The sequence below is a fragment of the Ochotona princeps genome, chromosome 10, assembly GCF_030435755.1.
Source record: "Ochotona princeps isolate mOchPri1 chromosome 10, mOchPri1.hap1, whole genome shotgun sequence".
NCBI classification, from domain to species: domain Eukaryota; kingdom Metazoa; phylum Chordata; class Mammalia; order Lagomorpha; family Ochotonidae; genus Ochotona; species Ochotona princeps.
The window spans coordinates 68773604-68793363 of record NC_080841.1 but is presented as its reverse complement, the minus strand read 5'-3'; the positions used below and the strand labels follow the sequence as shown (position 1 = coordinate 68793363).

The following is a 19760-nucleotide window of genomic DNA, read 5'->3' as shown; positions in this document are numbered from 1 at the left end:
ATTCCAACATTATAGATAGTGGCTTAACACACTGCACTACAATGCAGGCCCAGAAGGTAAATACTTAAAGTCAGTTCTTCACATAGGAGTTCTAGAATTTAAAGTGTGGATTCTATTTCATTCATTTTAGCTCTTGATTGCATTTTGAGTTTTGTTTTTATAGTTATCTTATGATGGACCCATTAATTTGGGTGTCAGTTTATTTGATAAGTGTATTGTGGTGACAAAGACATTGAAGTGTTGTAAATATTGTTCTGAATCATTTTACAAAATGTTTAATGGGGTATGGTTCCTTTAGCATAATCTTCTAAAAGCTAAATGAGGCTATTGATAATTAATTAAAATCACATTGTCAGTCAACTTCAGGGTTGACTTTGTAGTTGTGTTGTTTGCATAAGTTTGTCAACATAACCACAAAAATAGGGTAAAAAGTTGGACTTTCTTGTGAATTTATGATGCGTGACTCAGATACACCCCCAAAACAGTCCAGTGACTAGCCAAGTAGGAAATGAAGCCATACTTTTGTCTTAGTGAAATTTTGCTATAGTTGTCTGTAGTTCTAGAATCTATAATTTTTCTCCTTTTGAAAATGAGTAGAACATTTGCAAGTCATATCTCTTTGCTTCCTTCAGTCTGTTTGGCTTTTAACAATTAGCTGTTATAACTAGAAATTTGGAGTCATTTAAAAACATATTTTCATTGTGATCCCGCTCGTATCAACTTTAAAGTTTCTTAACAGTATTTTTGTTTTGAAAATCGTGTATGTGGAAGATGGCAACGAAATAGCAATGTCTCAACTTAATATAATCATTTGATTGTCTTCTAGGCAGTGTAAATTTATTCTTTTTCTGAATATGGTTTGAAAGGATCTTTTAGGGCCTCAATTTCTATTTTAGTTTATTTAGCTTGGCTTTGCGATTTATCCTAGACTTTTATTTTCTTATTCTGGTACCTCTTTGGTTGGCTTAAAATAATTAGAAATAAAGAGAATATCCATTTGCTGACTCACTCCCTAAATGGCTGCAGTGGCTAGAATCGGGCTAGGCTGAAACCAGGAGCCTACCCTATCCAGGTCTCTTACAGGTGAAGAGGCCAGGTCCTCGTGCTCTCCACTGCTCTCCCAGGTGCTTTAGTAGGGAGCAGGACCTAAAATGGATCAGCCTGGCCTTGAAACAACACCTTATGGGATCTTGGCATTGCAGGTGGTGGCTTTAACATGCTGCTCAACACCAGTAGCCCCTATTTTGTGATTTTTATCTATCTGTTGTGCATCCTTCGTTAATAGTTTTTTAAATGTATGTTCGTCTCTATGTTTCTTACTTTTTGAAATAATTGTTACCCTGGTGTCTGGGTCCATGCAGCTACTATTTTTCTTCCTTTTTTAAAAAATTACTGTTTATAATTCTAAGATGGCATTTGTTTCCTGAAATTAATTCCCCCTTTTCTCAAAATTTCAGTCCCTTCTAGTTAGTTCATTCACATGTTCCTGCTTTACTGTTTGGAGCCAAGATCAGGATCAGAGTTCCCATCTATTGAATATTAGTTGAGGCCTTGGAATCAGGCAGGTCTACAGTGAAATACTGGCTCTGTTTCACTTTGGGTAAGTGACTTGGCCAGTCTGAGTCCTGTGTCTTCTGCAAAATAGGAAGCAGCCTGAGGATTTAAATGCACAGCAGATACCGGCTACCACCATTTGCTTTATGTGCTGTGGATAAGCTCTGTCTAAGGTATTCTTACGTATAACATTTGATTCCCATCAAATGTTAAAATGGGACATTTCAGTCCATTACCTCTTCCCAGCTTTGCAATTTATTGTAGGACAAGGTCATCTTTTGTCCTCACCCAAATGCTCTCTGCCATTTGAATGGAGCCTTGTGACACAGTTGCCTCTACAAACATAGATTTTTTTTTAAATTTTTTAAAGATTTATTTATTTTTTCTTTTAAAGATTTATTTATTTTTATTGGAAAGTCAGATATACAGAGAGGAAGAGAGGCAGAGACAGGAAGATCTTCCATTCGATGGTTCATTCCCCAAGCGGCTGCTACAGCTGGTGCTATGCGGATCTGAAGCCAGGAGCCAGGAACTTCCTTCCAGGTCTCTCACGTGGATGCAGGGTCCCAACGCCTTAGGCCGTTTTCGACTGCTTTCCCAGGCCACAAGCAGGGAGCTGGATGGGAAGCAGAGCCGCTGGGATTAGAACCAGCGACCATATGGGATCCCAGTGCATTCAAGGTGAGGGCTTTAACCACTATGCTATCACGCCGGGCCCAATTTATTTATTTTTATTGGAAGGGCAGATATATATATAGAGAAAGGAGGAGAAACAGTGAGGAGGATCTTCCATCTGATGGTTCACTCCTCAAGCAGCCTCTATGGCTGGAGCTACACTGATCTGAAACCAGGAGACAGGAGCCTCCTCTGGGTCTCCCACGTGGATGCAGGGACCCAAGTTCTTGGGCCATCCTTGACTGCCTTCCCAGGCCACAAGTAGGGAGCTGGATGGGAAGTGGGACCGTCAGGATTAGAACCGGCGCCCATATGGGATCCCAGTGTGTTCAAGGTGAGAAGTTTAGCCACAGAGCTATCACGCTGGGCCCCAGACATAGATTTAAAGAGAGAGATGGCATCACGGGTTGGTGCTAGGTGCCTAGTCAGGTGTGAGAATAGATGACCCCTGAAATACATTGTTGAAATAGGGGCAGTTGTTAGTCAACACATTAGACGAGTCCATGCTTAGAGACTGACATTGGATTTGATGTACACATTGCTAGAAAGCAAATAGTGTTTTCTGGACCCTTAGCAGTCAGCTGAGGTTGCTTTAGTTTACATATAGGGCTGTTGCTGTCCCCTTTTTGTAGATTCATTAGATCGAATTGTTTCTTTCAAGCAAGGTTCACTACCTGTGTTCTGTTTTGAACTCTTTGTGAGTGATTTCCGTAAGCTTGTTTGCACTGAATTAGTTTTGTCTTTTTTTCAGTGCCTTTCGCATACCAGCCATCCTACCATGCCCTGGTAGGTTCTATGGGTTGTTACATGGCTTCCTGACCTGCGCTGTCTTTCCCTGTATCTGCCTCTGATTTTTCCAGATGCAAGCTGCCATGTATTTATTTAAGGTCTTCTGTTCCTTTAGAATACGAGAGAACTTCAGTTATGGGAAGTGGAATTAAAAGTTTATTTTGCTGCAAACAAATTGAAATCCATGCAAATAGAGGTCTTCACAAAGTTTATGAAAAATGCTTGTGAGGGAAAAACTAAGGATGGACTTCAAAAAATTTTTAAATTTCACTATTTAATTTAGCATTTTTTGAAAAGATTTATTTTTTTATTGGAAAGTCAGATATACAGAGAGGAGGATCTTTCATTTACTGGTTCATTCCCAAAATGGCCACAACAGCCAAAACTGAGTAAATCTGAAGCCAAGAGCCAGGAGGCAGGAGCTTCTTCCAGGTCTCCCATGTGGATGCAGGGTCCCAAGGCTTTTGGTTGTCCTCTACTGCTTTCCCAGGCCACAAGCAGGGAGCTGGAAGGGAAGCAGGGCTGGTGGGACAGAAACTGATGCCTATATGATGTCTCGGTGCATGCAAGGCAAGGACTTTAGTTGTTAGGCTACCGTGCCAGACCCCAATGTTTTCTTTATTTTGTTTGTAGCTACAGTGCAGAGGCAGATAGCTTAATGTTTATCTGCTAGTTCATGCCTGCCCTGAATATTTGCGATAGCCAATGCTGAGCTAAGCCAAAACCAGTAGATTGGAATTCCACCTGGGTTTCTCACAGGCGAGGCAGAGATGCCAGTACAAGAGCCATCATTTGTTGTCTCCCAGGGTGTAGGTTAGCAGAAAGCTGGATTGGAGGTGGTGTCGCTGGGACTTGAAGTAGACACCCTGAAAAGGGGTGTGGGTGTCACAGTTAGTGGCCTGATTTGTTGCCGCACAATGACTGCTCCTCGAACATTTTTGACATCAAATCAAACTTGCTTGTGACATCTTTGTCTTAAGTACAGTGCTTAAGAGTGTGTCTCTGTAGTCAGCGCTTTGGGGTTTGTTCCAGCTCCACCTTATTAGGTGTGAAGCTATAGATCCCTCAGTGTCCTAGTTTGTAAAGTGGGACTCATGGTCAGACCTGGCATTCTGTGAAGATTAAATACATTAATAATAGGAAAGGGATTTGGTACCTGCACATTCGCCCTGCTCCTCACTCCCCTCCTCCTCGCTAGTTTATTTGAAAGGCTAGTTTATTTGAAAGGGCTAAGACCATTTACTGGGTCACTACCCAGATGCTTACAATAGCCAGGAGCCTGGGACTTTGAAAGTTCTCACATATTAGCAAAAATTTTATGTGACAACTTCTTCTTTGTAGTCTTTCCATAAACGTACGCTTTGCTGATGAGGACACTTAAGTTCAGAGACATTAAATGACTATTAAAAGATGACGTGCTCACCAGCTGTTTTGGGGGTTTCTTTCATTTATGTGTTCTGTTTATAAAATTTGAAATAAGTAATGATAAGCTTATAGTTGGCCATGTCTCACAGGAACTACTGAAGTGTGTATTAAGAGGGAAGGAGGTTTTAGGACTGTTCTGTGTTAGTGAAGGCTGTGACCGTGGAATGAGCACTGAGGTCCGTGAGTGCCAGGCTCCATGCTAAGGCTTAGAGACAGTCATGATCTCCAGTTACGGTGCTAAATGTTGTGAGTGAATGCAGAAACATAGAGGATGGAACTTGTTCCCAGGTTTATGTGGGCTGCTTGCTAAAGGGAGCAGCAAAACCTGAGCTAATCTTAAAAGGCCGCACAGAGTAGGATTTATCATTTCCACCATCAAAACAGCAACAATGAAGATAAAACAGTACCTGCTTAAGAGACTTGCATTTAATTATGTAACTTTTGTCTCAGGAAAAATGTCACATTTAGTTTCAGTTAATGATATTGTATGCATAGTGAAGTGTTTAGGTGAAAGTATAATAAAATGATAAAAAGTTAGTGGTAGAACCTTGGTGCTGATGAGCGTGATCACTTACAGTTCAGTTTTTCTGTACATTAGAAGTTTTTAAAGATTTATTTGAAAAGTAGAGACAGAGAATCTTCCATCTGCTGATTCACTTTCCAAATGGCCACAGCTGCCAGAACTGAGCCATTCTGAATCCTGAATCCAGGAGCCAGAATCTTTTATCTGCCATGTGGATGTAGGATCCCAAGGACTTGGGCCATTCTTCGTTGCTTTTCCAGACCATCGGCAGCAAGCTGGATTGGAAATGTAGCAGCCAGGAGACATAATGTACTGTGCCATGGCACCAACTCATGTACTTTCAAATTTTTTTATAATGTAGAGATGAAAACACCACAGAACACCATATGGAGGTGGGGGAAAGTGATTATAGTTGGATCTGTGTATCTAGGGTTCTGCATCTGTAAATATGTACAGTCAAAATACTCCAAAAATGCTTCAGTACTGAACAGGTAGTTTTATTTTAAATTTATTTGCCCTGTTCTTTTAATATTAACCATGGAATGCAATAGAACAAAGGCCACTGACGATCAAAATTAGTGTTTGCTTCTGGGAGCAGGAAGTAACTTTAAGCCAGAGATTGTGTTTCTCCTTGTCATTATTCCCTGAACAATACATTGTGTTCAGTTAAAATTATTTTTATTTGAAAGACAGATTTACAAAGAGTGGAAAGGCAGAGAGAGAGATCTGTCTGCTGATTCATTCTCCAAATGGCCTTACCGGCTAGAGCTGAGCCAATACAATGCCAGGAGCTTCACTGGGTATTCCATGTGGATGCAGGAGCCATCCTCCACTACTTTTCCTGGCCGTTAACAGGGAGTTGGATCAGAAGCGTAACAGCCAGGACTGGAACTGGCACCCATATGGGATGCTGGCTATGCCCCCCCAATCTCCTAGAGATGTATGAGAGATTGTATCTAGAGTGTGTCAATACTGAATAGAGAATCAGTGTATCCAAGGAATTTGATATCCTTAGGGCTTCTGAAACCAATCCCCTCGTGATACCAGAAGATGACCATGTTCCTAATGGATAAAAATGTTACTACTATAAGGATGGATAGTTTAACTAGAAATCAGCTTTCCTAGTTCTGTTTCCTGTACCCAGAGCTGAGCCTCTGTCTTAGTGGGTGTTCAGTAAACCTTTGAATGTTGACTATTGCATAATCTCTGTAAATATTAACGTTCTAAAGTTAGCCTTGAAGTATCACATATGAGCCTCTGTATATAATTTTATATAGCGCAAATATAGTTTGAGAACTTTTAACAAATATTTACTCAATATACCTATTGTAGTAGCAGATTGGGTCTTAGTGTGAATGGACCTTTTTTAAAAAAAATGAAGAGCCAGCTTGTTGGCAGGCTGATCCTTGGCCTGCAGCACCAACATCCCGTATGGTCACCAGTTCTAGTCTTAGCTCTCTTCACTTCTAATCCAGCTCCCTGCTTATGGCTTGGGAAGGCAACAGAGAATAGCCCAAGTCCTTGGGCCTCTGCACCCGTGTGGAAGACTTGGAACAAGCTCCTGGCTCCTGTCCTCTGGCTTTAGATTAGCTCAGCTCTGGCTGTTGTGAACCAGCAGATGGAATACTTCTTTCCATCTGTCTTCTCTGCAAAATCTACAATTCAAATGAAAATAAATAAATCTTGTTTGAAAAATCTAACAAAAATTCGCTTTTTTTATGTTTATATTTTCTGTGACTGATTAAACAATCTGAAGCAGAGAATATGTCTAATACTTTTTTTTTAAAAAGATATTTTTATTGGAAAGACAGATCAGATTTATGGAGAGAAGGAGAGAGAGATCTTCCATCTGCTGGCTCACTCCCCAAATGGCCACAATGGCTAGATCTGAGCTGATCTAAAGCCAGAAGCCAGGAATTTCTTCTGGGTCTCCCATGTTGAATGTAAGGTCCCAAGTCCTAGAGCTGTCCTGGACTACTTTCCCATGCTGCAGGCAGGGATCTGGATGGGAAGTAGAGCAACTTGGACACGAACCTGCAACCAGATAGGATGCTAGTGCTTGCAAGGTGAAGATTTAGCCATTGAGCCATGAGGCCTGGTCTTGCTTTTTTCCCCAGATGATTTCTTCTAAATTAGTGGAAGAACTTGGCCATCATTGTAGATGTGGTTTGTGCTTTTCTTCTTAAAATATTCCCAGGGAAGTTAAGTATCAGTGTCTTTTTCTGATAAGTAACTGTTTCTCTGGGAAATATGGTGTATAGTTAATTGTGGCCATATTGTATTCTCTCTCTTTTTTTTCTTTTATAAATGATAAAAATAGGAGCTAGTTTTCTCTCTGCTTTACTTTCTACTCCAGAGTCTGTTGCAACTCTTATTTTCATTCTTGTAACCTAAAAACGAAAAGCAAAGCAAATCCCCTAAAAGTGGAAATTAAAATGTCACCCTGTTTGGTTACTGTCTTTTTTTTTTTTTAAGGATCTTTTAAAATATATACCTAATGGCAAATCTTGGAACAATAAGTCAGGAAAGTTTAGCCTGCAAAAACTTTGTGAATGATTTGAGATAAGATTGAACATGTTAATATATTTTATGGGTGGGATTAGGAGGAAAGTAGTACAGGTTTATGAAGTTTAGCCAGTCATATCTGTGTGTTAAATTGGCAAAAGATTTTTTTCTTTTATATGCCATAAAGTTTTGAAGTATAAATATAATGACATTTGAGATGTCCTTGATAAGAGAGGGTTGATTATAAACCTTGGGATTTAATTTGCTTCTAAATTAACCACAGAAAGTAATCTGAGCCCAACAGAAAGTGATTGCTTAGATGGGTCATACGAAAATTACTGCTAAAAATACATTCTTTATTTTCTTTATTATCTTCATAAATCCTTTATGTACTAAATTTTGACAAACTGTTTCATTTTAGTATAAAAAAATGTGAATCTGTCCACAGATATTTTACTCAGATTTAAGTTGGCATGAATTAGGATCAGGATTGTGTGTGCGTGGGGGATGGAGGAGGGCAGGAGGATTCTTTTTAAGTTGCTAATGGTAATTGTGACATTTCCCTATAGGGAAATTTTATAAAATTCTTAGGTTATCTCATATGAAACTGTTACTTAGGGGAAAATTCCCTGTAGTATCAAATGTCTATTTGTTTTATAGATGTGCTTGAGGGATACAATGGAACAATATTTGCATATGGACAAACATCGTCTGGGAAGACGCACACAATGGAGGTAACATTTTGCAAACCATACTTCTGTGTGCCGTTTTTTTTTTTTTATTTTTGAAGACTACTAATTTGAAAGGCAGCGTTAGATATTGAAAAAGGGAGACAAAGACATCTTGCAAAAACTTGGTCGGTCTCTAAATGCCTATAACAGTTAGGGCTGGCCCAGGCCAAAGGCAGGGGCCCCAGCACTTGGGCCATCTTCTGCTGCTTTCCCAGGTGCATTAGCAGGGAGCTGGGTCCCAAACAGAGCAGACCTGGACTCTTACTCAGAGGATTCTGACATTGTGTGTGTGCCGTGACACCAGCACTGGGTTTATTACGTTTATACAAATGCTCATGCTTAGTGCTTGTATTTGCTGTTAATTGTTTTTTGTCATATAAATAATATGTAAGTAACTTCGTTATTGGAATCTGAATCTTAAGTTTGAATGCAGAGAGAAGGTATTTGAGAGCATATATTGCTTTATGTTGTTAACCACAAATGTGAACATTTTAAAATTAAATAGAAATGATATATTCCTTTTATTGGAAAGTTTGAATGCATGTCTGTGATTGATTCTATACAGAGTAAAAGATTTTTTCTTCTTGAGTTCTCTCCCCTTGAATGCTAGCCACACTTTGCTAAAAGAATGTTATTACGATGATCAGTTAATAATAGATGGGGAGCTGCTGTTCGGTTTGCTGGTAGAAAACAGCCTGCGATCTTCCACTGCTGCAGAGGTTCTGCTCCATCAGGGGTTTTGGTGTTGTTTTTAAAGTTGATGCTTATTTTGATGTGGCTCCTATTACTCTGTTCACAGAGAGTAAAGACACTCCTAGCAGTTTCCTGAGTTTTATTTGAAATAAAAGGAACAAAGAAAATTTATACAGAGAAAAACTAGAACTCTCAAAACTTACTGTTCCTTTTACATGCCTGGTTAATCCAAATGTAGTAATTAATTGAATAATTAGCAGCACTTGGAAGCCCCAGTGGTTGGCGTATATTGTATTATGTGAATAATGGTTGAATTGGTTCTTTTACATATTCATAGAGCTGTTTCCATGAAAAATAACAATTCCCATCTTCTATTGATGACTAAGTAGCTAGTAGAAATGCTTTGTTTTTACTTCATATTTTTAAAATTTGTTTAAAATTCAAAATTTTATTTTTTTATTCAGGGTAAACTTCATGATCCAGAAGGCATGGGAATTATTCCAAGAATAGTGCAAGATATTTTTAATTATATTTACTCCATGGATGAAAATTTGGAATTTCATATTAAGGTAAGAGTTGCCAGGACTTAAGCTGGCACCCCTGAAACGGATGTTGGCATCCCAAGCAGCAGCTTTACCTGCTGTGTCTCAGTTTTGCTCCTAAAATTATAGTTATGGACATGCATAGTTGGAAGATATTAGTGTTGGTAGACCTGGGTTCTCACTCAGCTACTACTAGTTGGCTAAGTCTCTCTTGTCCTTAACAGACTTTTTCCCAATAAAATGTAGCCGTTTGTTTTACCTCAGAACTAGAAGGTTCTTCCTACTCTGAATTAGTCTGATTGATTTTAGAGAAGCTATGTAACAGAACTACTTTTAATTTTAGTTATTTAAGCAGGTTAACCAATTATGTCCTACAACTGGAATGTGTGGAATGTGAGCTGTGGCTGATTGGTCACTAGCTCTGTCCTACTGGCATTCAAATGTCATAAATATTTAGTGATGAGTGAATAAGATGTTCTGTTATTTTAACTAGATGATCTTTTTTCTTTTTTTATTTGTTTGCCATTTAGGTTTCGTATTTTGAAATATATTTGGATAAGATAAGGGACCTATTAGATGGTAAGTTAAATTTATATTTTTTTATTATTTTATACAGTGCTTGCTACTTCCTTTTTTAAGTAATAGATATGAGATTCTTTCTAATAGCTTAGGTAAAACTGACTTAAACTTCATAGACATTAAATTTTTAAAAATTGCATACTTATTGATACATAAAATAATTTGTCTAAGGCGCATATTTATAACTGCTTGGTAAGAAGTAGTTGTATAAAGAAGGAGTTGGAGAACTCCTGAGCTTTTGCTTCCCCCTGAAGATCTAACTTATATCATTTGTCTGTTAGATACATTTTTCAGGCAAATCTTGGAACCACTCAAGCTTTTTTTTTTTTTTTATTCATTAATTACATTGTATTATGTGACACAGTTTCATAGGTACTGGGATTCTCCCAGCCCTCCCCAAACCCTCCCACCATGGTGGATTCCTCCACCTTGTTGCATAACCACAGTTCAAGTTCAGTTGAGATTCCCTCATTGCAAGCATATACCAAACATAGAGTCCAGCATCTTATTGTCCAGTCAAGTTCAACGGCTTCTTAGGTATACCCTCTCTGGTTTGAAGACAGAGCCAGCAGAGTATCATCCCGATGAATTAAAAGCTCCTACATACCATCAGCAAAAATTTACATCATTATGGAATTAATTGACATAGTAATGAGTAACCAATATGTTAAAAATAAATGCGAGTTCTTAACCACCTTCTGTGACCACCTCATTGACATTTCAGTTTTAGTTTATACACAACATATAATATACATAACATAACATGTTATACATAACATCATATCATCTTAAATTAAGGCAAACATGTAGTATTTAACCTTTTGGGATTGGCTCATTTCCTTTAGCATTATGGTTTCCAGTTGGGCCCATTTGGCCACAAAGAACTGCATTTTGGTTTTTTTTAATAGCTGAGTAGTATTCCATGGAGTAGATGAACCATAGCTTTCTTATCCAATCCTCTGTTGATGGGCATTTTGGGTGCTTCCATGTTTTTGCAATTACTGATTGTGCTGCTATGAACATAGGAGTGCATGTTGGTTTCTCATAAAACAAGTGTTCTGGATATATTCCTAGGAGTGTTATTGCTGGATCATACGGTATGTTGATTTTGAGTTGTTTGAATGTTCTCCATACTGATTTCCATAGAGGCTATACCAGCCTGCAGCCCCACCAGCAGTGGAGTAGGGAACTATTCAAGCTTAATGTTTGTTTACAGAATATAGGTGGCTGAAGGTGAAGGGGACCTAAAACTCTATTGTGCATTCATTGGTTTCTGTTTAAAACTACTAAGATGGTTACAAGGTCTTGCTTTAATAGTGGTGTTGGGTTTTTTTGTTTGCTTGTTTTTCCTGTTGACTTACTATTATTTGACTGCTTGGGGAAGCTTTCAGTTCAGTGTCATAACAAATGTTAAATTTTAGAAGGATTTGCTAATGTTATTTTTCTTTTTCAGTTTCAAAGACCAATCTTTCAGTTCATGAAGACAAAAACCGAGTCCCTTATGTAAAGGTACTTACAAAATAATGATGACTATTTGGAAAGCCCTATAAATATAATTTTTAAAGGATACTGACATGCTTTTTGAATTATTTCCCAGGGGTGCACAGAGCGTTTTGTATGTAGTCCAGATGAAGTTATGGATACTATAGATGAAGGAAAATCTAACAGACATGTAGCAGTTACAAGTAAGTATTGAGCATTTATTAAGATATAATGAAATGGCTTTATATTCTTAAAAGATAATAAAATAACTGGCTATCCTTATTTAGGATTAAGAATTTTACATAAAAAATTCTTTAGGGAAGTGATTGGTAGGGAAGAAGTCCTATTTTATTATACTTCCTGTGTCATTTCATTGCAGATATGAATGAACATAGCTCTAGGAGTCACAGTATATTTCTTATTAACGTGAAACAAGAGAACACACAAACGGAACAAAAGCTGAGTGGAAAACTTTATCTGGTTGATTTAGCTGGTAGTGAAAAGGTAAAATCTTCATATATTCTGATAAGAATATTTAGACATTTTTATAAGGTTACCTTGAATTGAGGTTTACATGTAATCTACAAAAATTTCTAATTAGATTTATCTAGCAGTTATAATTTGTCTGTGCTTTATGATTACATAAACAGAATTACCAACTCCTAATTATTTCTGTTGGCAATATTTGGTTCAACCACTAAGTGCTGCCTTTGACTTGAGATCTATGTTTTTAATTAAAACTTGTTCAGGATATTTGTTAAAACAGTATCTCTTTCCTAATATGTGGTATCTCTCTTAAAATTTATTTAATTATGTAAAAGTTTTTATCATGCTTTTACCATGCTTTACCAAAATGTAGAAGGTTCCTCTTTTCTAACATAGAGGGCCAACAAATTAATGAACTAAAATTTATTAGTAAATTGGCTGTCTTCAAAAGCACAACCAAAAAATAAAAAAACACTGAATGTCTCTAATCTTGTTCTTGTGTACCTGTGTACCTCCAACTATTTGATCAGATTCTTAGAAAAGTAGTACTTAAATGCCAGGGCCCAGTGTGGTAGCCTATTGGCTAAAGTCCTTGTCTTGTATGTTCTGGGATCCCATATAAACACTGGCTTGTTTCCCACTGCTCCACTTCCTGTCCAGTTCCCTGCCTGTGGCCTGGGAAAACAGTAGAGGAGGGCCCAAAGCCTTGGGCCCCTATACCCACATGAAAGACCTGGAAGCAACTCCTACCTCCGGGCTTTGAATCAGCTGTGGCCTTTGCAGCCACTTGGGGAGTGAATCAGCCGATGAGGATCTTTCTGTCTCCTGTCTGTAAATCTGACTTTCCAGTAACAATAAATCAATCTTTTTTTTTTTTTAAAGAGATACTAGTACCTAGAATAAATGCCTGGCAAATAACAACATGAAGCTTTTCATGTTCTTTTTATACTGGTTATTGATGGCCCATGGATCTTTTAGAAAAATGTAATTTTGCTTCATTCTTTTGAAAACCAATGTTTAGGTTAGTAAAACTGGAGCTGAAGGTGCCGTGCTGGATGAAGCTAAGAACATCAACAAGTCACTCTCAGCTCTTGGCAATGTCATTTCTGCTCTGGCTGAGGGCAGTGTGAGTATCCATGCCTTCTGCTTCCTTGTTCAGTGGGGAATTATGTGTGCATCACTGTGTGAAATGGAAGAGAGATTCACTTCGTTTCAGTTGATACATGTCAATTAGTTATCTTTTAGAGAATTTATTTCATTGTATTAGTGTATATGTATCCTGGTTCCCATATTAATAGTAAATAATAACTATAATTAAAGTAGTGTATATTATAAACTCTTATTATATGGAAACCCATTGGTGTTTTATTTGTTTTTTGTATGTAGACTTACGTTCCATATCGAGATAGTAAAATGACAAGAATTCTTCAAGATTCATTAGGTGGCAACTGTAGAACCACTATTGTAATTTGCTGCTCTCCTTCGTCATACAATGAGTCTGAAACAAAATCTACACTCCTGTTTGGTCAAAGGTTTGTTAACAAAATGCAAAGCCTAATATAGACATGCCTTTTGCTAGTTGATTTGTTGATGTCAGATAGTTGCAGTCAGTGCATATTGTTAGTGGATTAAGACACTTCTTTTTAAATGACAGATCGTACAAACTAGGTCCATTTTCTAGATGATTGGATGGTCAAGCATGTGAGAAGCTTTAACATGAAAGAAACAGCATTAGATCAGATGATAAAGCAAAAGCTCAACAAATTGCATCCTTTTTTTTTTTTTTTAAGATTTCTTTATTTTTATTGTAAAAGCAGATGGCAGATACACAGAGAGGAGGAGAGACAGAGAGGAAGATCGTCCATCCGATGGCTCACTCCCCAAGCAGCCGCAGCGGCTGGAGCTGAGCCAGTCCGAAGCCAGGAGCCTAGAGCTTCCTTCGGGTCTCCCACATAGTGTAGGGTCCCAAACTTTTGGGCCGTTTTCGACTGCTTTCCCAGGCCACAAGCAGGGAGTTGGATGGGAAGTGGAGCTGCCAGGATATGAACCGGCATCCACATGGGATCCTGGCACGTTCAAGGAGAGGACCTTAACTGCTACGCTATCTTGCCGAGCCCAAATTGCATTCTTTTTAAAGTCTGTTCACACATTAGAGATCGAAATAATCCATAAAATAGTGTAGGAAAGTAAACATAGTGGCTTTATTTTTGATATGCAATAATAACTTTTTAATTCAGCCTTGCAAATGAATTGGTAAACTATAGACTCTTTGTTTGTTTGTTTTTTAATGAGAAAAAAAGAGAGACAGACAGAGAACTCCTATCTTTTGTCTCTCCAAACACCCACCAGGGCTGGTCTGGGGCCATGCTCAGGCTTGGATTGGAAACTCAGACTGCTTTTCCCATGTGGGTGGCAGGAACGTAAGAACTTGAGCCATTTAACCAAAAGCTGGAAAACAAAGGGAGGCCAGGACTTAAAGCAGGCATTCTAGTGGGCTTTGTGATCACCCCAAGCCATGTCGTGCCTGCCTCAGGCTGTTTATCTTTGATGGATTATTGATCCTTTTTTTTTAGGCCACAGTTTGTGGGGACTAACTCAGATTTAGATGGGTTGTAAATAAGAACTTTGTAGTTTTTATTGTTGAGTCTGGAGACTGAATAACCATTGGCCAATTTAACTTTTAACTATATATACACATATTGCATAGAGGTACTGATGATTAATGGTTTTAGTCACATCCTTGTTTTCTTCCAATTATATCTCAGGGCCAAAACAATTAAGAATACAGTTTGTGTCAATGTAGAATTAACTGCAGAACAGTGGAAAAAGAAGTATGAAAAGGAAAAAGAAAAAAATAAGACCCTGCGGAATACTATTCAGTGGCTGGAAAATGAGCTCAACCGGTGGCGCAATGGTAATCATTCAAGAATTTTCCATCTTAGATTTGTTGAGTACAGACAGGGAGCTATTTTACAAATCTGTGGTTTTTCATATGAATCTACATGAAAACAAGGTACATCCATTTCCACTTTGTTAAGCAATTAGGGATCACCAAATAAAATGAATGAGTTCTTCTGTGGGAAATTTTGATTTTACCTGAATTAAGTATAGAAGCACAGAGGCCAAAAGGAAATCACAGCATGACTAAATGCCTGGCTTAGAGGGGAAGCAAGAAAAGGACAAACTACATTAGTGACTGGATCTAGAAGAATACCAGGGGAGATTAAAGGTAATTCCATCGTTCAAGTGTGAGATCCTGGGCAGGTAGGAAAGTTAATGACAGTTGGAGAAAAGGAGGTATATGAATTCAGAATAAATGTCAAAAGGAAGCTTAGCAAACTTTAACAGAATAACAAACATTTCAGTGAAAAAAGAAAACAGTGTTACCAAGATTAAAAATTTTAGTAGGAATGAAAGTTTTTTTTTAATTCTGAAGTTTATAAAGTACAAATACAATCAGCAAATGGAATTGATTGTATCAAAAACAGTTGATCAAGCAGAAAAAACTGAATGTAGAGTTATTTGGGAAAAGAAAAAAAACAGGAAAAGAGAGATAAAAAGAATAAAATTGAAACTGGGTTTTGACATGTAAGTTTCAGTTGGCTGTCTTATTTTGTTTCAGGGGAGACAGTGCCTGTGGATGAGCAGTTTGACAAAGAAAAAGCCAACTTGGAAGCTTTTGCAATAGATAAGGATGTTACTATTACCAACGATAAACCAGCAGCCACCATTGGAGTTACTGGAAACTTCACTGATGCCGAAAGACGAAAATGTGAAGAAGAAATTGCTAAACTATACAAACAACTTGATGATAAAGTAGGTATTATTTACATTCAGTCTGTTAGGTTTTGGAAGAGGGAGTGGTGACCATCTGAGTTGTGTACCTCATAGGCCTGGGAAATCATTTGGTCTGGTCTTGCCAAGGCAGCCACAGGCGGGTCTCAAAGTTCAGTGAGTTTAGAGAAGGCCAGCTTCAAAGTTGCTAATTGTGTCTGACCTGAGAATGATGTTCTCAATGTCCAGATGGCCCCTGGCGGGACAAAGGTTCCCCACAACTCATAGTATTGTCATGAATTCTTATTTTCGAGGTTTTCTGATTTCAATATTTTGGTTCGTTATGCTCCAAAAACATTTCTTTATTTCTCTTAACCTTTTAAAAATTATTGTTGTCACAAAAATTGTAAAAATCACACTTTGATTTTTCTTTGTGTAAATTGTATGTATGAGTTACCATCTCTTTTAAGCTAAGAGAATTTCTAGTTTATTAGAGAGCTCCTGAAAAAGGATTTGAAGAATCTGTAACTCAATGGATTAGAGGAAATAGAATATAGTGGAAATTATATCTACCTGCTTTGCTTATATCAGTAATGTCAGTAATGTGAAAAATCAAATTGTGACCTTAATAAGAAAGATTGACGTGGTCAACACCAATAAATAGATTAGAAGATAATTAAGCTGCCATTTTCTAAATGTGTTTTAACAGATTAGCAGGATTCAAGGGGTTCTGTAACAATTGTTTGCAGTAATAGCTTTTGAATATGTTATGGACACATAAAATATTTTATGAGTGGCTTTCATTAGACATAAGCCTGTTTTCCTTGTAAAATGACTAATTATAGTTCTGTTTCAACATATTCTTAAGAAAATATTAAAATAAGCTGAATTGAATTTGAAAAAGTAGTTTTTAAATATTTTGAGGAAATTGCTAATCTTAAATTTATAATGGGAAACAGAGCCAGTTGTGAATGTGTTATTAATACAATACTTTAAAAATTCTAGGATGAAGAAATTAACCAGCAGAGCCAACTGGTAGAGAAACTGAAGACACAAATGTTGGATCAGGAGGAGGTGAGTTAACGCTTTTGTTTACTGCTAGAAAAGCTTTATACTTTGTTATCCAGTCATTCAAATATGAAAAATTATGCAGTCAGCAGAACTCAATATATTCAGGTAGCGAAGCTGATATTTAAGCTTTCTGAGTATGTGTGACCTTCATTGTGGATGTCTTCTAAAATTGAAGTATCGTGTGGTTTAAGCAGAAGTAGACATTCTCTTCAGGTTTTGTTTTTGTTTTAAGGTTTGACATTTTATATCCTAGAAGAGAATTGGGAATTTTTAAAAAATATTCCGTAATGTCTGTTGAACTGTCCTACTGTCTTCGACTTCCTATACTTTCAAGAGCAGTGCTGTTATCACCTATTCTCAATATTTCTTACTGATCTGTGGGGGGAGCTTAGGTCATTGGGCTGCCCCCGGGGAGATAGCAGTTAAGACCCAGCTGAAGATGTCCTATCCACATGGCCATACTTGCGGTCGATAGCTGGCTCTTCCTCCCCGTTCCAGCTTCCTGCTTAGGGGACTGCTGGAAAGCATAAGCAGGTGAGTTCTGCCACTCACAGGGGAGATCTGGAGTAACTTCTGCCTCCCAGCTTTACCTTCATTGTAGACATTTGGGGAGTTAACCAGCAGACAAAATTCTTTTTTTTAAGATTTATTTATTTTTATTACAAAGTCAGATATACAGAGAGGAGGAGAAATAGAGAGGAAGATCTTCCATCCAATGATTCACTCCCCAAGTGAGCACAATGGCCGGAGCTGAGTCGATCCAAAGCCAGGATCCAGGAACCTCTTCCGGGTCTCCCACATGGGTGCAGGATCTCAAAGTATTAGGCCGTCCTCAACTGCTTTCCCAGGCCACGAGCAGGGAGCTGGATGGGAAGTGGAGCTGCCGGGATTAGAACCGGTACCCATATGGTATCCTGGTGCGTTCAAGGAAAGGATTTTAGCTGTTAGGCCACACCGCACTAGGCCCAGACAAAATTCTTGTTTGTTTGTCTCTCAAACAAAGATAGTGGGCTGAGTGGGTGTGGCAGAATAGCCTAAGTGGTTAAAGTCCTTGCCTTGCATGTGCCAGGATCCCATATGGGCACCAGTTCATAACCTGGCTGCTCTGCTTCCCATTCTGCTCCCTGTTTGTAAAAGACCTGGGAAAACACTCAAGGACGGCCCAAAGCCTTGGGACCTTGCAACCATGTGGGAGACCCGGAAGAAGTTCCTGGCTCCTGGTTTCAGATCAGCTCAGTTCTGTCCATTGTGGCCAGTTAGCGAGTGAACCAGCAGTTGGAAGATCTTCCTCTCTGTAAAATCTGACTTTCCAATAAAAAAAAAAATCTTTAAAAAGAAACAAAAGGGCTGAGTAGCCCACTGTTACTCGGACAGTAACAGAGTAAAAGACCCACAGAGTAGGCTCTGTCCACAGAGTATTTGCAATTGGATGTGAGGGAAGAAATATAAAAAGCACCACTTTATAATCACTTATTGACAGTCTAAAGGATTTTTAAAGAGATACAGGTTTCTGAATCCTATTATTTTGTCTTTAGTAATTATAGTTTTGAACATAGTTTTGTGAGAATGAGAACACCAATATCAGTAAAATCAATCCTGGTTGATTTTTTTGTTGTTTTTAAGAAATTTTTTTTGTTTTTGTGGTTTTTGTTTATGTTTTTGGTGTTTTGTTTTTTAAATATTTATTTTTATTGGAAAGGTGGATTTATGGAGAGAAGGGGAGACAGAAAAATCTTCCATCCACCGGTTCACTCCCCAAATAGCTGCAGTGGCTGGAGTTGAACCAATCAAAAGCCAGGAGCCAGGAGCCAGGAGCCAGGAGCGTGTTCTGGGTCTGCCATGTGGGTGCAGGGTCCCAATGCTTTGGGTCATCCTAGACTGCTTTCCCAGGCCACAGGTGGGAGCTAGATCGGAAGTGGAGCAGCCAGATCTTGAATTGGTGCCCATATGGGATGCTGGCACCACACATTAGAGAATTGGTTTGCCATAACACCATGCTTGCTCCTAGTTGTATCTTTTTTAAAATTAATCTTGGCTTATTGATTTTCATTTTGTTCGAAAGGTAAAGAAAGAAAAAAAGAGATCTTCCATCTGCTTGTTTGCTCCCCATCTGCTTGTTTAATCCCAGCAATAGCTGAGATTGGGGCTAGGCCAGGTCAAAGTCAGGAGCCAGGGACTAAGGCAGGTTTCCCAATGGGTAGCAAGAGCCCAGACACATGGGCCATCACTGTTTTACAGTGTTTGCTAATAGGAAGCTGAAACAGAAGCGGAGTGAGGACTCGAACCTCATCTCTCCAGTGCAGGATGGGCATCCTAAGCAGCATCTTAACTACCTTGCCCAACACCTGCCCCTTAGATTGATCATCTTTATACTTACCTCATTCATGGAACATGGTTTCTCAAAGGGCGCTGGTGACGTGATTCATTGTTGTTTTGTGTTCTGTAGATTTAGCATCCTTGACCCCTACTCTTAACTGCCATCTACCCTATTAGTTAACACAGCATTTCCAGAGGTTTCTGCCAGAAAACCACTGACCTGAATAATTGCAGTTTCTTCCCATCTGAGCTGTTGGCTTCCTCAAGTTCACATTGGATAATCTGATTCCAAGGTTTTCTAATTCTGCCTGTTGTTGACCAAAGCACATCTGAACTTCAGGCAGCTCTTCTAAACATCTGATTTCTTGTTTCTGTGTACATTATTCTTAGATCTAAAGTGTGTTTTTCTTATATTGCAGTAATTGGCACTTGACTACAACCCACCTATCCTTACCAGCTTCTGCATGCATACTTTCTAGGAATATACCTCTTCCCTGTGCTCCCAAGTACTGTGATCTGTCCCTTTTTGTTTCAAGGCTGTCGAATTCCATCTTGTGTTATCTTTATTTATGTGCCCGTCTTCTCTTGTACTAGATCCTCAAAGTCAGAGGCTTT

The 19760-nt window shown here is 38.5% G+C and overlaps 1 protein-coding gene across 1 annotated transcript in view; it reads left to right on the top strand.

Annotated features, from left to right (window-relative positions):
• KIF5B (kinesin family member 5B) overlaps positions 1–19760 on the top strand; it is a 44095-nt gene that overhangs the window by 8185 nt on the left and 16150 nt on the right. Inside the window, exons 3-13 of the mRNA XM_004588452.3 lie at positions 8132–8205; positions 9360–9464; positions 9968–10016; positions 11470–11525; positions 11614–11701; positions 11878–12002; positions 13006–13110; positions 13371–13516; positions 14750–14898; positions 15607–15800; positions 16764–16832. Coding sequence (XP_004588509.1) covers positions 8132–8205; positions 9360–9464; positions 9968–10016; positions 11470–11525; positions 11614–11701; positions 11878–12002; positions 13006–13110; positions 13371–13516; positions 14750–14898; positions 15607–15800; positions 16764–16832 — 1160 coding nt within the window. The remainder of the gene's footprint in view (positions 1–8131; positions 8206–9359; positions 9465–9967; positions 10017–11469; positions 11526–11613; positions 11702–11877; positions 12003–13005; positions 13111–13370; positions 13517–14749; positions 14899–15606; positions 15801–16763; positions 16833–19760) is intronic.